This window comes from Anomaloglossus baeobatrachus, chromosome 6 (genome assembly GCF_048569485.1).
Source record: "Anomaloglossus baeobatrachus isolate aAnoBae1 chromosome 6, aAnoBae1.hap1, whole genome shotgun sequence".
Taxonomy (NCBI): Eukaryota; Metazoa; Chordata; class Amphibia; order Anura; family Aromobatidae; genus Anomaloglossus; species Anomaloglossus baeobatrachus.
Genome location: NC_134358.1, coordinates 567682578 through 567707388, shown reverse-complemented (window position 1 = coordinate 567707388; position 24811 = coordinate 567682578). Strand labels below are relative to the sequence as shown.

Sequence of the window (24811 nt, the reverse complement as noted above, 5' to 3'; positions counted from 1 at the left end):
ATAGATAGAGGGATAGATAGATAGATAGATAGAGGGATAGATAGAAGGATAGATAGATAGATAGATAGAGGGATAGATAGAAGGATAGATAGATAGATAGATAGATAGAGGGATAGATAGAAGGATAGATAGAGGGATAGATAGAGGGATAGATAGAGGGATAGATAGATGGATAGATAGATGGATAGATAGAGGGATAGATAGATAGATAGAGGGATAGATAGATAGAGGGATAGATAGATAGATAGACAGATAGAGGGATGGATAGATAGAGGGATAGATAGATAGATAGATAGATAGATAGATAGAGGGATAGATAGAGGGATAGATAGATTGATAGATAGATAGATAGAAGGATAGATAGAGGGATGGATGGATAGATAGATGGATAGATAGATGGATAGATAGATAGATAGATAGATAGAGGGATAGATAGAGGGATGGATGGATAGATAGATAGATGGATAGATAGAGGGATAGATAGATAGATAGATAGATGGACAGATAGAGGGATAGATAGATAGATAGATAGATAGAGGGATAGATAGATGGATAGATAGATAGATAGATAGATAGAGGGATAGATAGATAGATAGATAGAGGGATGGATGGATAGATAGATAGAAGGATAGATAGAGGGATGGATGGATAGATAGATGGATAGATAGATGGATACATAGAGGGATAGATAGAGGGATAGATAGATGGATAGATAGATAGATAGATAGAGGGATAGATAGAGGGATGGATGGATAGATGGATAGATAGATGGATAGATAGAGGGATAGATAGAGGGATAGATAGAGGGATAGATGGATAGATAGATAGATAGATGGACAGATAGAGGGATAGATAGATAGAGGGATAGATAGAGGGATAGATAGATAGATAGATAGAGGGATAGATAGATGGATAGATAGATAGATAGATAGATAGATAGATGGATAGATAGAGAGATGGATGGATAGATAGATAGATGGATAGATAGATGGATAGATAGAGGGATAGATAGAGGGATAGATGGATAGATAGATAGATGGATAGATAGAGGGATAGATAGATGGATAGATAGATAGAGGGATAGATGGATAGATAGATAGAGGGATAGATAGATAGAGGGATAGATGGATAGATAGAGGGATAGATAGATAGAGGGATAGATGGATAGATAGAGGGATGGATGGATAGATAGAAGGATAGAGGGATGGATGGATAGATAGATAGATGGATAGATAGAGGGATGGATAGATAGAGGGATAGATAGATGGATGGATGGATGGATGGATGGATAGATAAGTAGCATAGTTGGCCTTGTCTGGATAATACATGTGACTTATCAGTACAGACGTTCAGCACCATGGACAGTGACATGTAACAGTGAATTCTTTTTTTCTTTCATGTGTTTTTAGCTGACGTTTTTGCACCAAATAAAAATGGCGTTCGCCACAGACAAGTTTTGCACAACGTCCCACACTGTCTCTTTTTTTCTGCCTTTAATTAGTGTTTGCGAATATTTAGCTCAAAAAGTTGCATGTTGCAAAATGTCTAAAAGAAAAATGCAACTTTGTAGCCGTCGTACAGAAAATCCCTCCGGACTCTGGACTTGAGACGCGAGTAATGGAGCATCAAATTTTGTGACATTTTAAACATACTCGTATTTCATCAATTATATATATACCATTACAATTAGCACAATATAAAACAGCTCATATCTCTACAACTGCATGATGGCTTTAAAAAAGAAAAAAAACAGAATATTCAGGAGTACAGAAGTAAGTAAATAAAATTAAAAACTGATCAATTTCAAGCTAGTGACAAATCCTCTTTAATTGAACAAATACAGTAGAAACATCTTCCTATGAAAAGCTGTTATTGAGAGCTGTATATACTGTATCTATATACACTAAGCTCTCATTAATGGTGGCTGTATAAATCTGTATGTAGTGAGCTCCCCCTAGCGGTGGCTGTATAAATCTGTATGTAGTGAGCTCCCCCTAGCAGTGGCTGTATAAATCTGTATGTAGTGAGCTCCCCCTAGTGGTGGCTGTATAAATCTGTATGTAGTGAGCTCCCTCTAGTGGTGACTGTATAAATCTGTATGTAGTGAGCTCCCTCTAGTGGTGGCTGTATAAATCTGTATGTAGTGAGCTCCCTCTAGTGGTGGCTGTATAAATCTGTATGTAGTGAGCTCCCTCTAGTGGTGGCTTGTATAAATCTGTATGTAGTGAGCTCCCTCTAGTGGTGACTGTATAAATCTGTATGTAGTGAGCTCCCTCTAGTGGTGGCTGTATAAATCTGTATGTAGTGAGCTCCCTCTAGAGGTGGCTGTATAAATCTGTATGTAGTGAGCTCCCCCTAGCGGTGGCTGTATAAATCTGTATGTACTGAGCTCCCTCTAGTGGTGGCTGTATAAATCTGTATGTAGTGAGCTCCCTCTAGTGGTGGATGTATAAATCTGTATGTAGTGAGCTCCCTCTAGTGGTGGCTGTATATATCTGTATGTAGTGAGCTCCCCCTAGTAGTGACTGTATAAATCTGTATGTAGTGAGCTCCCCCTAGTGGTGGCTGTATAAATCTGTATGTAGTGAGCTCCCTCTAGTGGTGACTGTATAAATCTGTATGTAGTGAGCTCCCTCTAGTGGTGGCTGTATAAATCTGTATGTAGTGAGCTCCCTCTAGTGGTGACTGTATAAATCTGTATGTAGTGAGCTCCCTCTAGTGGTGACTGTATAAATCTGTATGTAGTGAGCTCCCTCTAGTGGTGGATGTATAAATCTGTATGTAGTGAGCTCCCTCTAGTGGTGACTGTATAAATCTGTATGTAGTGAGCTCCTCCTAGTGGTGACTGTATAAATCTGTATGTAGTGAGCTCCCTCTAGTGGTGACTGTATAAATCTGTATGTAGTGAGCTCCCTCTAGTGGTGGCTGTATAAATCTGTATGTAGTGAGCTCCCTCTAGTGGTGGCTGTATAAATCTGTATGTAGTGAGCTCCCTCTAGTGGTGGCTGTATAAATCTGTATGTAGTGAGCTCCTCCTAGTGGTGGCTGTATAAATCTGTATGCAGTGAGCTCCCTCTAGTGGTGGCTGTATAAATCTGTATGTAGTGAGCTCCTCCTAGTGGTGACTGTATAAATCTGTATGTAGTGAGCTCCATCTAGTGGTGACTGTATAAATCTGTATGTAGTGAACTCCCTCTAGTGGTGACTGTATAAATCTGTATGTAGTGAGCTCCCTCTAGTGGTGACTGTATAAATCTGTATGTAGTGAGCTCCCTCTAGTGGTGGCTGTATATATCTGTATGTAGTGAGCTCCCTCTAGTAGTGACTGTATAAATCTGTATGTAGTGAGCTCCCCCTAGTGGTGGCTGTATAAATCTGTATGTAGTGAGCTCCCTCTAGTGGTGACTGTATAAATCTGTATGTAGTGAGCTCCCTCTAGTGGTGGCTGTATAAATCTGTATGTAGTGAGCTCCCTCTAGTGGTGACTGTATAAATCTGTATGTAGTGAGCTCCCTCTAGTGGTGACTGTATAAATCTGTATGTAGTGAGCTCCCTCTAGTGGTGGATGTATAAATCTGTATGTAGTGAGCTCCCTCTAGTGGTGACTGTATAAATCTGTATGTAGTGAGCTCCTCCTAGTGGTGACTGCATAAATCTGTATGTAGTGAGCTCCCTCTAGTGGTGACTGTATAAATCTGTATGTAGTGAGCTCCCTCTAGTGGTGGCTGTATAAATCTGTATGTAGTGAGCTCCCTCTAGTGGTGGCTGTATAAATCTGTATGTAGTGAGCTCCCTCTAGTGGTGGCTGTATAAATCTGTATGTAGTGAGCTCCCCCTAGTGGTGGCTGTATAAATCTGTATGTAGTGAGCTCCCTCTAGTGGTGGCTGTATAAATCTGTATGTAGTGAGCTCCCTCTAGTGGTGACTGTATAAATCTGTATGTAGTGAGCTCCCTCTAGTAGTGGCTGTATAAATCTGTATGTAGTGAGCTCCTCTAGTGGTGGCTGTATAAATCTGTATGTAGTGAGCTCCCTCTAGTGGTGACTGTATAAATCTGTATGTAGTGAGCTCCCTCTAGTGGTGGCTGTATAAATCTGTATGTAGTGAGCTCCCTCTAGTGGTGACTGTATAAATCTGTATGTAGTGAGCTCCCTCTAGTGGTGACTGTATAAATCTGTATGTAGTGAGCTCCCTCTAGTGGTGGATGTATAAATCTGTATGTAGTGAGCTCCCTCTAGTGGTGACTGTATAAATCTGTATGTAGTGAGCTCCTCCTAGTGGTGACTGCATAAATCTGTATGTAGTGAGCTCCCTCTAGTGGTGACTGTATAAATCTGTATGTAGTGAGCTCCCTCTAGTGGTGGCTGTATAAATCTGTATGTAGTGAGCTCCCTCTAGTGGTGGCTGTATAAATCTGTATGTAGTGAGCTCCCTCTAGTGGTGGCTGTATAAATCTGTATGTAGTGAGCTCCCCCTAGTGGTGGCTGTATAAATCTGTATGTAGTGAGCTCCCTCTAGTGGTGGCTGTATAAATCTGTATGTAGTGAGCTCCCTCTAGTGGTGGCTGTATAAATCTGTATGTAGTGAGCTCCTCCTAGTGGTGACTGTATAAATCTGCATGTAGTGAGCTCCCTCTAGTGGTGGCTGTATAAATCTGTATGTAGTGAGCTCCCTCTAGTGGTGACTGTATGAATCTGTATGTAGTGAGCTCCCTCTAGTGGTGGCTGTATAAATCTGTATGTAGTGAGCTCCCTCTAGTGGTGGCTGTATAAATCTGTATGTAGTGACCTCCCTCTAGTGGTGGATGTATAAATCTGTATGTAGTGAGCTCCCTCTAGTGGTGGCTGTATAAATCTGTATGTAGTGAGCTTCCTCTAGTGGTGGCTGTATAAATCTGTATGTAGTGAGCTCCCTCTAGTGGTGACTGTATAAATCTGTATGTAGTGAGCTTCCTCTAGTGGTGGCTGTATAAATCTGTATGTAGTGAGCTCCCTCTAGTGGTGACTGTATAAATCTGTATGTAGTGAGCTCCCTCTAGTGGTGACTGTATAAATCTGTATGTAGTGAGCTCCCTCTAGTGGTGACTGTATAAATCTGTATGTAGTGAGCTCCCTCTAGTAGTGGCTGTATAAATCTGTATGTAGTGAGCTCCCTCTAGTGGTGGTGTATAAATCTGTATATAGTGAGCTCCCCCTAGTGGTGGGTGTATAAATCTGTATGTATTGAGCTCCCCCTAGTGGTGGCTGTATAAATCTGTATGTAGTGAGCTCCCTCTAGTGGTGACTGTATAAATCTGTATGTAGTGAGCTCCCTCTAGTGGTGACTGTATAAATCTGTATGTAGTGAGCTCCCTCTAGTGGTGGTGTATAAATCTGTATGTAGTGAGCTCCTTCTAGTAGTGGCTGTATAAATCTGTATGTAGTGAGCTCCTTCTAGTAGTGGCTGTATAAATCTGTATGTAGTGAGCTCCCTCTAGTGGTGACTGTATATATCTGTATGTAGTGAGCTCCCTCTAGTGGTGGCTGTATAAATCTGTATGTAGTGAGCTCCCTCTAGTGGTGACTGTATAAATCTGTATGTAGTGAGCTCCCTCTAGTGGTGACTGTATAAATCTGTATGTAGTGAGCTCCCTCTAGTGGTGGATGTATAAATCTGTATGTAGTGAGCTCCCTCTAGTGGTGACTGTATAAATCTGTATGTAGTGAGCTCCTCCTAGTGGTGACTGTATAAATCTGTATGTAGTGAGCTCCCTCTAGTGGTGACTGTATAAATCTGTATGTAGTGAGCTCCCTCTAGTGGTGGCTGTATAAATCTGTATGTAGTGAGCTCCCTCTAGTGGTGGCTGTATAAATCTGTATGTAGTGAGCTCCCTCTAGTGGTGGCTGTATAAATCTGTACGTAGTGAGCTCCCCCTAGTGGTGGCTGTATAAATCTGTATGTAGTGAGCTCCCTCTAGTGGTGGCTGTATAAATCTGTATGTAGTGAGCTCCCTCTAGTGGTGGCTGTATAAATCTGTATGTAGTGAGCTCCTCCTAGTGGTGACTGTATAAATCTGTATGTAGTGAGCTCCCTCTAGTGGTGGCTGTATAAATCTGTATGTAGTGAGCTCCCTCTAGTGGTGACTGTATGAATCTGTATGTAGTGAGCTCCCTCTAGTGGTGGCTGTATAAATCTGTATGTAGTGAGCTCCCTCTAGTGGTGGCTGTATAAATCTGTATGTAGTGACCTCCCTCTAGTGGTGGATGTATAAATCTGTATGTAGTGAGCTCCCTCTAGTGGTGGCTGTATAAATCTGTATGTAGTGAGCTTCCTCTAGTGGTGGCTGTATAAATCTGTATGTAGTGAGCTCCCTCTAGTGGTGACTGTATAAATCTGTATGTAGTGAGCTTCCTCTAGTGGTGGCTGTATAAATCTGTATGTAGTGAGCTCCCTCTAGTGGTGACTGTATAAATCTGTATGTAGTGAGCTCCCTCTAGTGGTGACTGTATAAATCTGTATGTAGTGAGCTCCCTCTAGTGGTGACTGTATAAATCTGTATGTAGTGAGCTCCCTCTAGTAGTGGCTGTATAAATCTGTATGTAGTGAGCTCCCTCTAGTGGTGGTGTATAAATCTGTATATAGTGAGCTCCCCCTAGTGGTGGGTGTATAAATCTGTATGTATTGAGCTCCCCCTAGTGGTGGCTGTATAAATCTGTATGTAGTGAGCTCCCTCTAGTGGTGACTGTATAAATCTGTATGTAGTGAGCTCCCTCTAGTGGTGACTGTATAAATCTGTATGTAGTGAGCTCCCTCTAGTAGTGGCTGTATAAATCTGTATGTAGTGAGCTCCCTCTAGTGGTGGTGTATAAATCTGTATATAGTGAGCTCCCCCTAGTGGTGGGTGTATAAATCTGTATGTATTGAGCTCCCCCTAGTGGTGGCTGTATAAATCTGTATGTAGTGAGCTCCCTCTAGTGGTGACTGTATAAATCTGTATGTAGTGAGCTCCCTCTAGTGGTGGCTGTATAAATCTGTATGTAGTGATCTCCCTCTAGTGGTGACTGTATAAATCTGTATGTAGTGAGCTCCCTCTAGTAGTGGCTGTATAAATCTGTATGTAGTGAGCTCCCTCTAGTGGTGGCTGTATAAATCTGTATGTAGTGAGCTCCCTCTAGTGGTGGTGTATAAATCTGTATATAGTGAGCTCCCCCTAGTGGTGGGTGTATAAATCTGTATGTATTGAGCTCCCCCTAGTGGTGGCTGTATAAATCTGTATGTAGTGAGCTCCCTCTAGTGGTGACTGTATAAATCTGTATGTAGTGAGCTCCCTCTAGTGGTGACTGTATAAATCTGTATGTAGTGAGCTCCCTCTAGTGGTGGCTGTATAAATCTGTATGTAGTGAGCTCGCTCTAGTGGTGGCTGTATAAATCTGTATGTAGTGAGCTCCCTCTAGCGGTGACTGTATAAATCTGTATGTAGTGAGCTCCCTCTAGTGGTGGTGTATAAATCTGTATGTAGTGAGCTCCCTCTAGTGGTGGCTGTATAAATCTGTATGTAGTGAGCTCCCTCTAGTGGTGGCTGTATAAATCTGTATGTAGTGAGCTCTCTCTAGTGGTGGCTGTATAAATCTGTATGTAGTGAGCTCCCTCTAGTGGTGGTGTATAAATCTGTATGTAGTGAGCTCCTTCTAGTGGTGGCTGTATAAATCTGTATGTAGTGAGCTCCCTCTAGTGATGGCTGTATAAATCTGTATGTAGTGAGCTCGCTCTAGTGGTGGCTGTATAAATCTGTATGTAGTGAGCTCGCTCTAGTGGTGGCTGTATAAATCTGTATGTAGTGAGCTCCCTCTAGCGGTGACTGTATAAATCTGTATGTAGTGAGCTCCCTCTAGTGGTGGTGTATAAATCTGTATGTAGTGAGCTCCTTCTAGTGGTGGCTGTATAAATCTGTATGTAGTGAGCTCCCTCTAGTGGTGGCTGTATAAATCTGTATGTAGTGAGCTCCTTCTAGTGGTGGCTGTATAAATCTGTATGTAGTGAGCTCCCTCTAGTGATGGCTGTATAAATCTGTATGTAGTGAGCTCGCTCTAGTGGTGGCTGTATAAATCTGTATGTAGTGAGCTCGCTCTAGTGGTGGCTGTATAAATCTATATGTAGTGAGCTCCCTCTAGTGGTGGTGTATAAATCTGTATGTAGTGAGCTCCTTCTAGTGGTGGCTGTATAAATCTGTATGTAGTGAGCTCCCTCTAGTGGTGACTGTATAAATCTGTATGTAGTGAGCTCCCTCTAGTGGTGGCTGTATAAATCTGTATGTAGTGAGCTCCTTCTAGTGGTGGCTGTATAAATCTGTATGTAGTGAGCTCCCTCTAGTGATGGCTGTATAAATCTGTATGTAGTGAGCTCCCCCTAGTGGTGGCTGTATAAATCTGTATGTAGTGAGCTCGCTCTAGTGGTGGCTGTATAAATCTGTATGTAGTGAGCTCCCTCTAGCGGTGACTGTATAAATCTGTATGTAGTGAGCTCCCTCTAGTGGTGGTGTATAAATCTGTATGTAGTGAGCTCCTTCTAGTGGTGGCTGTATAAATCTGTATGTAGTGAGCTCCCTCTAGTGGTGGCTGTATAAATCTGTATGTAGTGAGCTCCTTCTAGTGGTGGCTGTATAAATCTGTATGTAGTGAGCTCCCTCTAGTGATGGCTGTATAAATCTGTATGTAGTGAGCTCCCTCTAGTGGTGGTGTATAAATCTGTATGTAGTGAGCTCCTTCTAGTGGTGGCTGTATAAATCTGTATGTAGTGAGCTCCCTCTAGTGGTGGCTGTATAAATCTGTATGTAGTGAGCTCCTTCTAGTGGTGGCTGTATAAATCTGTATGTAGTGAGCTCCCTCTAGTGATGGCTGTATAAATCTGTATGTAGTGAGCTCCCTCTAGTGGTGGATGTATAAATCTGTATGTATTGAGCTCCCCCTGGTGGTGACTGTATAAATCTATGTGAGTTCTGTAAGAAATATAAAGCTTCTCAGTTTATACAGCTAAATTATAGGGTTAAAACACAAATGATTTGGAACTAATTTACATGTTCATAATAAATAATAATCATGGGAAACTTTCCCTTTAAGACCAGGAGCCATCATGGAGAAGAGCAGGATATCTGCGCTCACCTTGCGGATATGACAGGAGAATATGACGGAGCTGTCGCCATCTTTTTTCCTCAGGGCTTGAAGTGATTTCTGGAAGTGAGCGGTTCCACTCACATTCTCTATTTCCTGCATGACACCAGAGAGAGTGTGAGACAATAGCTCAGCACAGGAGTTCATTACACTGACGGGGGTGATATTTTGGAGGAATGGTGGACAAAGAATAGAAGGGGCGTGAAGGCAAAAATAAACCGCTCCCATCTGTTTCCAGTTCATTAGGGGGGGAGAACCTGTGCAAAGAGGATAAGAAGGGGCTTGTCCCCTCTCATGGGCGACTATGCAGCTCCATACCAGCCCCTGAGTATTCAAGAGGACATCAGCACAATATGTGACATGTAAGTTACATATGTGTCTCCTGGCAGGCGGGCTCCTTCCATAACCTCCATATACTGCAATAGAGAGGGTCACTCACCATCATGGCGCCACTCCATAGAGCTCAGTGGAGCATCCATCGCCCCCACTCTGCAGGGCTAGGACCCACACTCAGCAGATATGGGAACATATGGATACAGCATAGTCACCCGGGGCGGACATGTCATTGGTGCAGCCTGTGCGACCGTCCAGGGAGCAAAGAGGTCAGGGGGTCCATATCTACCTCCAATGCAGGTGGGATTATGTATTTCGACAAGCTCTTGGGTTGCACAGGGGCCATATACTGTTCTTGCACAGGGCCATATACTGTTCTTGCACAGGGGCCATATACTGTTCTTGCACAGGGGCCATATACTGTTCTTGCACAGGGGCCATATACTGTTCTTGCACAGGGGCCATATACTGTTCTTGAAAAGGGGTCATATACTGTTCTTGCACAGGGCCATATACTGTTCTTGCACAGGGGCCATATACTGTTCTTGCACAGGGCCATATACTGTTCTTGCACAGGGGCCATATACTGTTCTTGCACAGGGGCCATATACTGTTCTTGCACAGGGCCATATACTGTTCTTGCACAGGGGCCATATACTGTTCTTGCACAGGGGCCATATACTGTTCTTGCACAGGGGCCATATACTGTTCTTGCACAGGGGCCATATACTGTTCTTGCACAGGGGCCATATACTGTTCTTGCACAGGGGCCATATACTGTTCTTGCACAGGGGCCATATACTGTTCTTGCACAGGGGCCATATACTGTTCTTGCACAGGGGCCATATACTGTTCTTGCACAGGGCCATATACTGTTCTTGCACAGGGGCCATATACTGTTCTTGCACAGGGGCCATATACTGTTCTTGCACAGGGGCCATATACTGTTCTTGCACAGGGGCCATATACTGTTCTTGCACAGGGGCCATATACTGTTCTTGCACAGGGGCCATATACTGTTCTTGCACAGGGGCCATATACTGTTCTTGCACAGAGGCCATATACTGTTCTTGCACAGGAGCCATATACTGTTCTTGCACAGAGGCCATATACTGTTCTTGCACAGGGGCCATATACTGTTCTTGCACAGGGCCATATACTGTTCTTGCACAGGGCCATATACTGTTCTTGCACAGAGCCATATACTGTTCTTGCACAGGAGCCATATACTGTTCTTGCACAGGGGCCATATACTGTTCTTGCACAGAGGCCATATACTGTTCTTGCACAGGGGCTATATACTGTTCTTGCACAGGAGCCATATACTGTTCTTGCACAGAGGCCATATACTGTTCTTGCACAGGGCCATATACTGTTCTTGCACAGAGCCATATACTGTTCTTGCACAGGAGCCATATACTGTTCTTGCACAGGGGCCATATACTGTTCTTGCACAGGAGCCATATACTGTTCTTGCACAGGGGCTATATACTGTTCTTGCACAGGAGCCATATACTGTTCTTGCACAGAGGCCATATACTGTTCTTGCACAGGGGCCATATACTGTTCTTGCACAGGGCCATATACTGTTCTTGCACAGGGCCATATACTGTTCTTGCACAGAGCCATATACTGTTCTTGCACAGGAGCCATATACTGTTCTTGCACAGGAGCCATATACTGTTCTTGCACAGGGGTCATATACTGTTCTTGCACAGGGGCCATATACTGTTCTTGCACAGGAGCCATATACTGTTCTTGCACAGGGGCCATATACTGTTCTTGCACAGGGCCATATACTGTTCTTGCACAGGGGCCATATACTGTTCTTGCACAGGGGCCATATACTGTTCTTGCACAGGGGCCATATACTGTTCTTGCACAGGAGCCATATACTGTTCTTGCACAGAGGCCATATACTGTTCTTGCACAGGGGCCATATACTGTTCTTGCACAGGGGCCATATACTGTTCTTGCACAGGGGCCATATACTGTTCTTGCACAGGGGCCATATACTGTTCTTGCACAGGGCCATATACTGTTCTTGCACAGGAGCCATATACTGTTCTTGCACAGGGGCCATATACTGTTCTTGCACAGGGCCATATACTGTTCTTGCACAGGGGCCATATACTGTTCTTGCACAGGGGCCATATACTGTTCTTGCACAGGAGCCATATACTGTTCTTGCACAGGGGCCATATACTGTTCTTGCACAGGGGCCATATACTGTTCTTGCACAGGGCCATATACTGTTCTTGCACAGGGCCATATACTGTTCTTGCACAGGAGCCATATACTGTTCTTGCACAGGGGCCATATACTGTTCTTGCACAGGAGCCATATACTGTTCTTGCACAGGGCCATATACTGTTCTTGCACAGGGGCCATATACTGTTCTTGCACAGGGCCATATACTGTTCTTGCACAGGGGCCATATACTGTTCTTGCACAGGAGCCATATACTGTTCTTGCACAGGGCCATATACTGTTCTTGCACAGGGGCCATATACTGTTCTTGCACAGGGCCATATACTGTTCTTGCACAGGGCCATATACTGTTCTTGCACAGGAGCCATATACTGTTCTTGCACAGGGGCCATATACTGTTCTTGCACAGGGGCATATACTGTTCTTGCACAGGAGCCATATACTGTTCTTGCACAGGGGCATATACTGTTCTTGCACAGGAGCCATATACTGTTCTTGCACAGGGCCATATACTGTTCTTGCACAGGGGCCATATACTGTTCTTGCACAGGGCCATATACTGTTCTTGCACAGGGCCCATATACTGTTCTTGCACAGGGCCATATACTGTTCTTGCACAGGGCCCATATACTGTTCTTGCACAGGGCCATATACTGTTCTTGCACAGGGGCCATATACTGTTCTTGCTCAGGGCCATATACTGTTCTTGCTCAGGGCCCATATACTGTTCTTGCACAGGGGCCATATACTGTTCTTGCACAGGGGCCATATACTGTTCTTGCACAGGGTCCATATACTGTTCTTGCACAGGGCCATATACTGTTCTTGCACAGGGCCCATATACTGTTCTTGCACAGGGTCCATATACTGTTCTTGCTCAGGGCCCATATACTGTTCTTGCACAGGGCCCATATACTGTTCTTGCACAGGGCCATATACTGTTCTTGCACAGGGCCATATACTGTTCTTGCTCAGGGCCATATACTGTTCTTGCACAGGGCCCATATACTGTTCTTGTACAGGGCCATATACTGTTCTTGCACAGGGGCCATATACTGTTCTTGCACAGGGCCATATACTGTTCTTGCACAGGGCCCATATACTGTTCTTGCACAGGGCCCATATACTGTTCTTGCACAGGGCCATATACTGTTCTTGCACAGGGCCATATACTGTTCTTGCACAGGGGCCATATACTGTTCTTGCACAGGGCCCATATACTGTTCTTGCACAGGAGCCATATACTGTTCTTGCACAGGGCCCATATGCTGTTTTTGCACAGGGGCCATATACTGTTCTTGCACAGGAGCCATATACTGTTCTTGCACAGGGCCCATATACTGTTCTTGCACAGGGGCCATATACTGTTCTTGCACAGGGCCATAAACTGTTCATGCACAGGGCCATATACTGTTCTTGCACAGGGGCCATATACTGTTCTTGCACAGGGGCCATATACTGTTCTTGCACAGGGGCCATATACTGTTCTTGCACAGGGGCATATACTGTTCTTGCACAGGGCCATATACTGTTCTTGCACAGGGCCATATACTGTTCTTGCACAGGGGCCATATACTGTTCTTGCACAGGGCCATATACTGTTCTTGCACAGGGGCCATATACTGTTCTTGCACAGGGGCCATATACTGTTCTTGCACAGGGCCATATACTGTTCTTGCACAGGGGCCATATACTGTTCTTGCACAGGGGCCATATACTGTTCTTGCATAGGGCCATAAACTGTTCATGCACAGGGCCATATACTGTTCTTGCACAGGGGCCATATACTGTTCTTGCACAGGGGCCATATACTGTTCTTGCACAGGGCCCATATACTGTTCTTGCACAGGGGCCACATACTGTTCTTGCACAGGGCCATATACTGTTCTTGCACAGGGGCCATATACTGTTCTTGCACAGGGCCATATACTGTCCTTGCACAGGGGCCATATACTGTCCTTACACAGGGGTCCATATACTGTTCTTGCACAGGGGCCATATACTGTTCTTGCACAGGGCCATATACTGTCCTTGCACAGGGGCCATATACTGTCCTTGCACAGGGGCCATATACTGTTCTTGCACAGTGCCATATACTGTTCTTGCACAGGGCCCATATACTGTTCTTGCACAGGGCCATATACTGTTCTTGCACAGGGGGCATATACTGTTCTTGCTCAGGGCCCATATACTGTTCTTGCTCAGGGCCATATACTGTTCTTGCACAGGGGCCATATACTGTTCTTGCACAGGAGCCATATACTGTTCTTGCACAGGGGCCATATACTGTTCTTGCACAGGAGCCATATACTGTTCTTACACAGGGCCCATATACTGTTCTTGCACAGGACCATATACTGTTCTTGCACAGGGCCATATACTGTTCTTGCACAGGGGCCATATACTGTTCTTGCACAGGGCCATATACTGTCCTTGCACAGGGGCCATATACTGTTCTTGCACAGGGCCATATACTGTTCTTGCACAGGGGCCATATACTGTCCTTACACAGGGGTCCATATACTGTTCTTGCACAGGGGCCATATACTGTTCTTGCACAGGGCCATATACTGTCCTTGCACAGGGGCCATATACTGTCCTTGCACAGGGGCCATATACTGTTCTTGCACAGGGGCCATATACTGTTCTTGCACAGGGCCCATATACTGTTCTTGCACAGGGGCCATATACTGTCCTTGCACAAGGCCCATATACTGTTCTTGCACAGGGCCCATATACTGTTCTTGCACAGGGCCATATACTGTTCTTGCACAGGGGCCATATACTGTTCTTGCACAGGGCCATATACTGTTCTTGCACAGGGGCCATATACTGTTCTTGCACAGGGGCCATATACTGTTCTTGCACAGGGCCATATACTGTTCTTGCACAGGGGCCATATACTGTTCTTGCACAGGGGCCATATACTGTTCTTGCATAGGGCCATAAACTGTTCATGCACAGGGCCATATACTGTTCTTGCACAGGGGCCATATACTGTTCTTGCACAGGGGCCATATACTGTTCTTGCACAGGGCCCATATACTGTTCTTGCACAGGGGCCACATACTGTTCTTGCACAGGGCCATATACTGTTCTTGCACAGGGGCCATATACTGTTCTTGCACAGGGCCATATACTGTCCTTGCACAGGGGCCATATACTGTCCTTACACAGGGGTCCATATACTGTTCTTGCACAGGGGCCATATACTGTTCTTGCACAGGGCCATATACTGTCCTTGCACAGGGGCCATATACTGTCCTTGCACAGGGGCCATATACTGTTCTTGCACAGTGCCATATACTGTTCTTGCACAGGGCCCATATACTGTTCTTGCACAGGGCCATATACTGTTCTTGCACAGGGGGCATATACTGTTCTTGCTCAGGGCCCATATACTGTTCTTGCTCAGGGCCATATACTGTTCTTGCACAGGGGCCATATACTGTTCTTGCACAGGAGCCATATACTGTTCTTGCACAGGGGCCATATACTGTTCTTGCACAGGAGCCATATACTGTTCTTACACAGGGCCCATATACTGTTCTTGCACAGGACCATATACTGTTCTTGCACAGGGCCATATACTGTTCTTGCACAGGGGCCATATACTGTTCTTGCACAGGGCCATATACTGTCCTTGCACAGGGGCCATATACTGTTCTTGCACAGGGCCATATACTGTTCTTGCACAGGGGCCATATACTGTCCTTACACAGGGGTCCATATACTGTTCTTGCACAGGGGCCATATACTGTTCTTGCACAGGGCCATATACTGTCCTTGCACAGGGGCCATATACTGTCCTTGCACAGGGGCCATATACTGTTCTTGCACAGGGGCCATATACTGTTCTTGCACAGGGCCCATATACTGTTCTTGCACAGGGGCCATATACTGTCCTTGCACAAGGCCCATATACTGTTCTTGCACAGGGCCCATATACTGTTCTTGCACAGGGCCATATACTGTTCTTGCTCAGGGCCCATATACTGTTCTTGCTCAGGGCCATATACTGTTCTTGCACAGGGGCCATATACTGTTCTTGCACAGGGCCCATATACTGTTCTTGCACAGGGCCATATACTGTTCTTGCACAGGGCAATATACAGTTCTTGCTCAGGGGGCATATACTGTTCTTGCACAGGGCCCATATACTGTTCTTGCACAGGGCCATATACTGTTCTTGCACAGGGCAATATACAGTTCTTGCTCAGGGGGCATATACTGTTCTTGCACAGGGCCCATATACTGTTCTTGCACAGGGCCATATACTGTTCTTGCACAGGGGCCATATACTGTTCTTGCACAGGGCCCATATACTGTTCTTGCAGAGGGCCATATACTGTTCTTGCACAGGGCCATATACTGTTCTTGCACAGGGCCATATACTGTTCTTGCACAGGGCCCATATACTGTTCTTGCACAGGACCATATACTGTTCTTGCACAGGGCCATATACTGTTCTTGCACAGGGGCCATATACTGTTCTTGCACAGGGGCCATATACTGTTCTTGCACAGGAGCCATATACTGTTCTTGCACAGGGCCCATATACTGTTCTTGCACAGGACCATATACTGTTCTTGCACAGGGCCATATACTGTTCTTGCACAGGGCCATATACTGTTCTTGCACAGGGCCCATATACTGTTCTTGCACAGGACCATATACTGTTCTTGCACAGGGCCATATACTGTTCTTGCACAGGGGCCATATACTGTTCTTGCACAGGAGCCATATACTGTTCTTGCACAGAGCCATATATTGTTCTTGCACAGGGCCATATACTGTTCTTGCACAGGGGCCATATACTGTTCTTGCACAGGGCCATATACTGTTCTTGCACAGGGGCCATATACTGTTCTTGCACAGGGCCATATACTGTTCTTGCACAGGGGTCATACACTGTTCTTACACAGGGCCATATACTGTTCTTGCACAGGGCCATATACTGTTCTTGCACAGGGGCCATATACTGTTCTTGCACAGGGCTATATACTGTTCTTGCACAGGGGCCATATATTGTTCTTGCACAGGGCCATATACTGTTCTTGCACAGGTCTATATACTGTTCTTGCACAGGGGCACATATACTGTTCCTGCACAGGCCATATACTGTTCTTGCACAGGGGCCATATACTGTTCTTGCACAGGGGCCATATACTGTTCTTGCACAGGGCTATATACTGTTCTTGCACAGGGGCCATATATTGTTCTTGCACAGGGCCATATACTGTTCTTGCACAGGTCTATATACTGTTCTTGCACAGGGGCACATATACTGTTCCTGCACAGGCCATATACTGTTCTTGCACAGGGGCCATATACTGTTCTTGCACAGGGGCCATATACTGTTCTTGCACAGGGGCCATATACTGTTCTTGCACAGGGGCCATATACTGTTCTTGCACAGGGGCCATATACTGTTCTTGCACAGGGCCATATACTGTTCTTGCACAGGGGCATATACTGTTCTTGCACAGGGGCCATATACTGTTCTTGCACAGGGGCCATATACTGTTCTTGCACAGGGGCCATATACTGTTCTTGCACAGGGGCCATATACTGTTCTTGCACAGGGCCATATACTGTTCTTGCACAGGGGCCATATACTGTTCTTGCACAGGGGCCATATACTGTTCTTGCACAGGGCCATATACTGTTCTTGCACAGGGGCATATACTGTTCTTGCACAGGGGTCATATACTGTTCTTGCACAGGGGCCATATACTGTTCTTGCACAGGGGCCATATACTGTTCTTGCACAGGGGCATATACTGTTCTTGCACAGGGGTCATATACTGTTCTTGCACAGGGGCCATATACTGTTCTTGCACAGGGACCATATACTGTTCTTGCACAGGGGTCATATACTGTTCTTGCACAGGGGCATATACTGTTCTTGCACAGGGGTCATATACTGTTCTTGCACAGGGGCATATACTGTTCTTGCACAGGGGCATATACTGTTCTTGCACAGGGGTCATATACTGTTCTTGCACAGGGGCATATACTGTTCTTGCACAGGGGCCATATACTGTTCTTGCACAGGGGCCATATACTGTTCTTGCACAGGGGCCATATACTGTTCTTGCACAGGGCCATATACTGTTCTTGCACAGGGGCATATACTGTTCTTGCACAGGGGTCATATACTGTTCTGGCACAGGGGCCATATACTGTTCTTACACAGGGGCCATATACTGTTCTTGCACAGGGCCATATACTGTTCTTGCACAGGGGCCATATACTGTTCTTGCACAGGGGCCATATACTGTTCTTGCACAGGGGCCATATACTGTTCTTGCACAGGGCCATATATTGTTCTTGCACAGGGGCCATATACTGTTCTTGCACAGGGGCCATATACTGTTCTTGCACAGGGGCATATACTGTTCTTGCACAGGGGTCATATACTGTTCTTGCACAGGGGCCATATACTGTTCTTGCACAGGGGCCATATACTGTTCTTGCACAGGGGCCATATACTGTTCTTGCACAGGGGCCATATACTGTTCTTGCAAAGGGGTCATACACTGTTCTTACACAGGGGCCATATACTGTTTTTGCACAGGGCTATATACTGTTCTTGCACAGGGCTATATACTGTTCTTGCACAGGGGCCATATACTGTCCTTGCACAGGGCCATATACTGTTCTTGCACAGGGCACATATACTGTTCTTGCACAGGGGCCATACACTGTTCTTGCACAGGGCCATATACTGTTCTTGCACAGGGCTATATACTGTTCTTGCACAGGGGCCATATACTGTCCTTGCACAGGAGTCATATACTGTTCTTGCACAGGGGCCATATACTGTTCTTGCACAGGGGCCATATACTGTTCTTGCACAGGGCCATATACTGTTCTTGCACAGGGACCATATATTGTTCTTGCACAGGGGCCATATACTGTTCTTGCACAGGGGCCATATACTGTTCTTGCACAGGGGCATATACTGTTCTTGCACAGGGGCCATATACTGTTCTTGCACAGGGACCATATACTGTTCTTGCACAGGGGTCATATACTGTTCTTGCACAGGGGCATATACTGTTCTTGCACAGGGGTCATATACTGTTCTTGCACAGGGGCATATACTGTTCTTGCACAGGAGCCATATACTGTTCTTGCACAGGAGCCATATACTGTTCTTGTACAGGGGCATATACTGTTCTTGCACAGGGGCCATATACTGTTCTTGCACAGGGGCCATATACTGTTCTTGCACAGGGCCATATACTGTTCTTGCACAGGGGCATATACTGTTCTTGCACAGGGGTCATATACTGTTCTGGCACAGGGGCCATATACTGTTCTTGCACAGGGGCCATATACTGTTCTTGCACAGGGGCCATATACTGTTCTTGCACAGGGGCCATATACTGTTCTTGCACAGGGCCATATATTGTTCTTGCACAGGGGCCATATACTGTTCTTGCACAGGGGCCATATACTGTTCTTGCACAGGGGCCATATACTGTTCTTGCACAGGGGCATATACTGTTCTTGCACAGGGGTCATATACTGTTCTTGCACAGGGGCCATATACTGTTCTTGCACAGGGGCCATATACTGTTCTTGCACAGGGGCCATATACTGTTCTTGCACAGGGGCCATATACTGTTCTTGCACAGGGGTCATACACTGTTCTTACACAGGGGCCATATACTGTTTTTGCACAGGGCTATATACTGTTCTTGCACAGGGCTATATACTGTTCTTGCACAGGGGCCATATACTGTCCTTGCACAGGGCCATATACTGTTCTTGCACAGGGCACATATACTGTTCTTGCACAGGGGCCATACACTGTTCTTGCACAGGGCCATATACTGTTCTTGCACAGGGGCCATATACTGTTCTTGCACAGGGGTCATACACTGTTCTTGCACAGGGCTATATACTGTTCTTGCACAGGGGCCATATACTGTCCTTGCACAGGGCCATATACTGTTCTTGCACAGGGCACATATACTGTTCTTGCACAGGGGCATATACTGTTCTTGCACAGGGGCCATATACTGTTCTTGCACAGGGCCATATACTGTTCTTGCACAGGGGCCATATACTGTTCTTGCACAGGGGCCATATACTGTTCTTGCACAGGGGCCATATACTGTTCTTGCACAGGGGCATATACTGTTCTTGCACAGGGGCCATATACTGTTCTTGCACAGGGGCCATATACTGTTCTTGCACAGGGGCCATATACTGTTCTTGCACAGGGGCCATATACTGTTCTTGCACAGGGGCCATATACTGTTCTTGCACAGGGGCCATATACTGTTCTTGCACAGGGCCATATACTGTTCTTGCACAGGGACCATATATTGTTCTTGCACAGGGCCATATACTGTTCTTGCACAGGGGCCATATACTGTTCTTGCACAGGGCCCATATACTGTTCTTGCACAGGGCCATATACTGTTCTTGCACAGGGGCCATATACTGTCCTTGCACAGGACCCATATATTGTGTTTGTGCATTGCCCCTATATTGTTCTTTTCTGTCTGTGTCCCCCAGTGATAGTGACAATACCACATCGAGGTGTATAAATTCTGGCCTATAGGGGCACATACACCGGACACTCACACAGGCCAGGTAGTTCTGCCTCCATGCTCGGTGGTAGCCGACGTCTTTGCGCTGATCCTGCAGCGCTTCCATGGCACAGACCTTGCATCTGATCTGCAGCATTTCGGAGGGTGGAATGTTCTTCACAATCTTCGTGGCTCTCCATCTGCAGAATAGTAGAGATGATTTACAGCACTGCACTGACCCACACATCCCATAATGCACGGGCTGCTGCATTACGCTGTGTATTGTACTACTCCCCACCTCTGCACCCGCTACACCTCCTGCCTCTGTAACCTCAGGGGCGCAGATTGTCAGCCCCGGGGGCGCCTCCTGTACTCACCGTCTGTGCAGGGTCTTACAGAGCTCTTGGAAGTGCTCTAGGACGGCGGGCGGCTCCGGCCACTCCACACTTCGGCCGTAGTCCTGCATGTCCCGGACATTCTGGAATCTGCGCACTATTTCCATGAGATGAGAGCGGACTTTGAAGCACTTGTACGAGCTCATAATTTTATAAATGGCCTTTAGTCTCTTGAAGTGCCAGCGTGCCAGGGTGCCCCTCCAAACCTGCCGGGGACAGAGGAGAAAAGACCCTGATAATGGAGACTTCAGAGTGCCAGGAAGAGGGACAGAGGAACAGCCCGGGTCTGAGTCCACCTCTAGAGATGCAGCCGGGGCCAGTAACAATTCTAACCCACCATCTACAGTGCCTTGCAAAATTATTTGTCCCCTTTGAATTTTTCAGCCTTTTCCCACATTTCAGGCTTCAAACATAAAGATAAAAATGTTAATGTTCTGGTGAAGAATCAACAAGTGACACAATTGTGAAGGTGAACGAAATTTATTGCTTATTTTAAACTTTTTAAAAAAATAAAAAACTGAAAATTGGGGCGTGCAATATTATTCATCCCCTTTACTTTCAGTGCAGCAAACTCACATCAGAAGTTGATTGATAATCTCTGAATGATCCAATGTTGTCCTAAATGACTGATGATGATAAATATAATCCCCTGTGTGTAATCAAGTCTCCGTATAAATGCCCCTGCTCTGTGATAGTCTCAGGGTTCTGTGTAAAGCGCAGAGAGCATCATGAAGACCAAGGAACACAACAGGCAGGTCCGTGATACTGTTGTGGAGACGTTTAAAGCCGGATTTGGTTACAAAAAGATTTCCACAAATTTAAACATCCCGAGAAGCCCTGTGCAAGCGATCATATTGAAATGGAAGGAGGATCATAACACTGCAAATCTACCAAGACCCGGCCGTCCATCCAAACTGTCATCTCACACAAGGAGAAGACTGATCAGAGATGAAGCCAAGAGGCCCATGATCCCTCTGGATGATCTGCAGAGATCTACAGCTGAGGTGGGAGAGTCTGTCCATAGCACAACAATCAGCCGTACACTGCACAAGTCTGGCCTTTATGGAAGAGTGGCAAGAAGAAAGCCATTTCTCAAAGATATCCATAAAAAGTGTTGTTTACAGTTTGCCACAAGCCACCGGAGACACCAAACATGTGGAAGAAGGGGCTCTGCTCAGATGAAACCAACATCGAACTTTTTGGGCACAATGCCAAACGATATGTTTGGTGTAAAAGCAGCACAGTTCATCCCCCTGAACACAGCATCCCCACTGTCAAACACGGTGGTAGCAGCATCATGGTTTGGGCCTGCTTTTCTTCAGCAGGGACAGGGAAGATGGTTAAAATTGATGGGAAGTTGGATGGAGCCAAATACAGGACCATTCTTGAAGAAAACTTTTAGTCTGCAAAAGACCTGAGACTGGGACGGAGATTTGTCATCCAACAAGACAATGATTCCAAACATAAAGGAAAATCTACAATGGAATGGTTCACAATTAACCGTATCCAGGTGTTAGAATGGCCAAGTCACAGTCCAGACCTGAAGCCAATCGAGAACCTGTGGAAAGAGCTGAAAACTGCTGTTCACAAACGCCTCCATCCAACCTCACTCAGCTCCAGCTGTTTATGTGACTCCCTGGCCTATCAGGTCGTCACAAGGGTGCCGTGCAATCTGCCCTTCTGCATGGTACCTGCTCCTCCTTGGTTACGTGTCCTGTCCCTTTAGTGTTGCTAAGAACAGGTATACACAAATCCTGGGGAACACTCTGCACCACACCCACCAGACACCCATTGGGCAGCCTGAGGGAAATAGGGCCGCCCGGATGGAGGGATGATAGAAGGAGGGCCAGAAGTGTCAGTAGTAGTCAGAGAGTGTCAGTGAGCAGTGACAGGAATAGGTCACGCTGCGGAGCTGGGTTCCTGTACCCGTCCCAGGTGCCAGATGTTGGCCTGGCCTGGAAGGAGCTGGAACCCCGGTTGCAGGGAGTAGTGGCAAGGGGCACGGTACTGCCACGGAGGGCAGTTCCGCGGCCTTGTGCTTCAACCGGGCAGGGGCCAGGGCATGACGGGGTACGCGGACCCTAGGCTGGGAAGTAGCTTTATGCAGCCCCGTAATTCACCCGACGAGGACGGAATCTTCATGAACCGCTCTCCACCCGCTCCAAAATCAGGGTACTAGCGCAACAAGAGGGATAGGACTTCCTAAAACCGTCCAAAAAATCCCAAGCGAGAATCCTGAGAGCAAGCTCACCGTGCTAGCCACGCAGGTGAGCGGGACCCGAGTAGTTACAGGCGAAAGGGATCCACCAAGTGTAAACACGGTGCTAAGGGACAAGGCTTCAGACAAACCAACAACAGCAAAAGGGCATGGACCCAGCGTGTTCGGACTAAAGCTGCAGGGCATTCAGGACTTTGGTTTACCCGGTGTCAGCGTCAGCATCTCTGGACTGTGTGAGTACGTTGTGCCCCTCTACTGCCAACGGGTCCCCAGCCTTCCACCACCCGAGGACACATTCCCCTGCCCACAGAGGGGTTATCATCACCAGCTGCCATCCCATCGCTCCCAGGCGCTCCCTCTCTCCTAAACGCAACAGCGGTGGTATCCTATTTTACCACGACCCGTGGGTGGCGTCACGAACACTATCCAATCCACCCTTTCTTCCCCCTTTTCATTTTCGAGAGGCCGCGCGACCCCGCCTAGGGTCCGGAGACCCCTCGAGCCACTGCGGATCCGGATCTGAGCAGCCCGTCGGCTGTCGCGGGGGTGGCACATTTACAAAGGAGGAATGGGCGAGAATTTCAGCCTCTCCATGTGCAAAACTGATAGAGACATCCCCCAAGAGACTTGTGCTGTAATCGCAGCAAAAGGGGGCGCTGCAAAGGATTCACTTACAGGGGATGAATAATATTGCACGCCACAATTTTCAGTTATTTATTTTGTACAAAAGTTTAAAATAAGAAATAAATTTCCTCCATCTTCACAATTGTGTCACTTGTTGTTGATTCTTCTCCAGAACATTCACATTTTATCTTTATGTTTGAAGCCTGAAATGTGGGAAAAGGTTGAAAAATTCAAGGGGCTGAATACTTTTGCAAGGCACTGTATCTTCTAGTTCCATTTGCTCTGAAACTGAATGCAATCTTTTGTTCCCTGTTATCAGCCACTTAACTTTACTAAACATGAAGTATGCAGAAATGACACATATCATCTGCACCAAAACCTGATATTTGTAAGCAGCTTCTTTGCTGCATAAAAGCGACAAGTGAACAGAGGCTTACAGCAATTCCTCAGAAGATCACAGAATACCAGAAGTACAGTGAAGACTAATTATGAAACAGGAGGCTCAGGATGAACAGATCAGCGATTTCTAATTGTTAGATGACCTATGCGAGACGCGCAGGTCCGGGTGTTGTATGGGGGACGTCTGCCGTGTCCTCGTCTTTCATAACCCCCTTCCCAAGAAGAAAGCGTTCCCCATATACAGAGCTGCAGACACAGGATTGTGGGATATTTCCAGGTTTCTATGGCGCACAGACGATTCCTCACTATATATAGACTCTGGCTAGTGAATCGCTCCCACGCGCCCGAAGCCAACAGGACACCAGTGAGTCAGCGCCGCAGAACCCCCAGATATGACGGCTACAAAGCTAAATCCGGCGTCCCCTGTAATAAACCCCCCCAGCTGCCTTATTAGTGATGATCATTAGTTTATTGGTAAATGATATGACAAATAGTTCCTCCAGGGACGTCCGATCCCGGCTGCTCCGTTACAAGGGCCGCACTTTAGTCGATCACTGATGAGGGATTGTTTATTGGATACAATGTATCAGCTCCAGAGACTTTCCTCTGCAGTGAGTCCTCCGTACAATATGGATGCTGGCCCGCTGCCGTTATCCCAGGAAAGAAAGGACGGATGTCACCTCTGTCTCTGTGTTGTGAGACTAGTGACAGATTCAGGACTTGAGAGTCATTTTCCATTCTTGACTCTGGTTTGGGATCATTCCCGGTGCCTATCTATACTCTCTGCTACCAGCAGAGGGTGCCGGTTATTCTCTTTGATGCTGGGCCTGGAGGTGGAAGGCGCTGCTGAATGCCCTCTGCTGACGTTGCGGTGGTGGCTGCAGCCTGTTGTTGTGTTCCCTATGTGTGTCTATCTTTCCCAATGTGTTGTTTCAG

The 24811-nt window shown here is 46.3% G+C and overlaps 1 protein-coding gene across 1 annotated transcript in view; it reads right to left on the bottom strand.

Moving 5' to 3' along the window:
- Positions 1-24811, bottom strand: part of LOC142243680 (unconventional myosin-Ig-like) — a 177621-nt gene that overhangs the window by 60373 nt on the left and 92437 nt on the right. Inside the window, exons 17-19 of the mRNA XM_075315827.1 lie at positions 20617-20840; positions 20295-20439; positions 9138-9242 (exon numbers count right to left, since the gene is read on the bottom strand). Of these exons, the coding sequence (XP_075171942.1) occupies positions 9138-9242; positions 20295-20439; positions 20617-20840 (474 nt within the window). The remainder of the gene's footprint in view (positions 1-9137; positions 9243-20294; positions 20440-20616; positions 20841-24811) is intronic.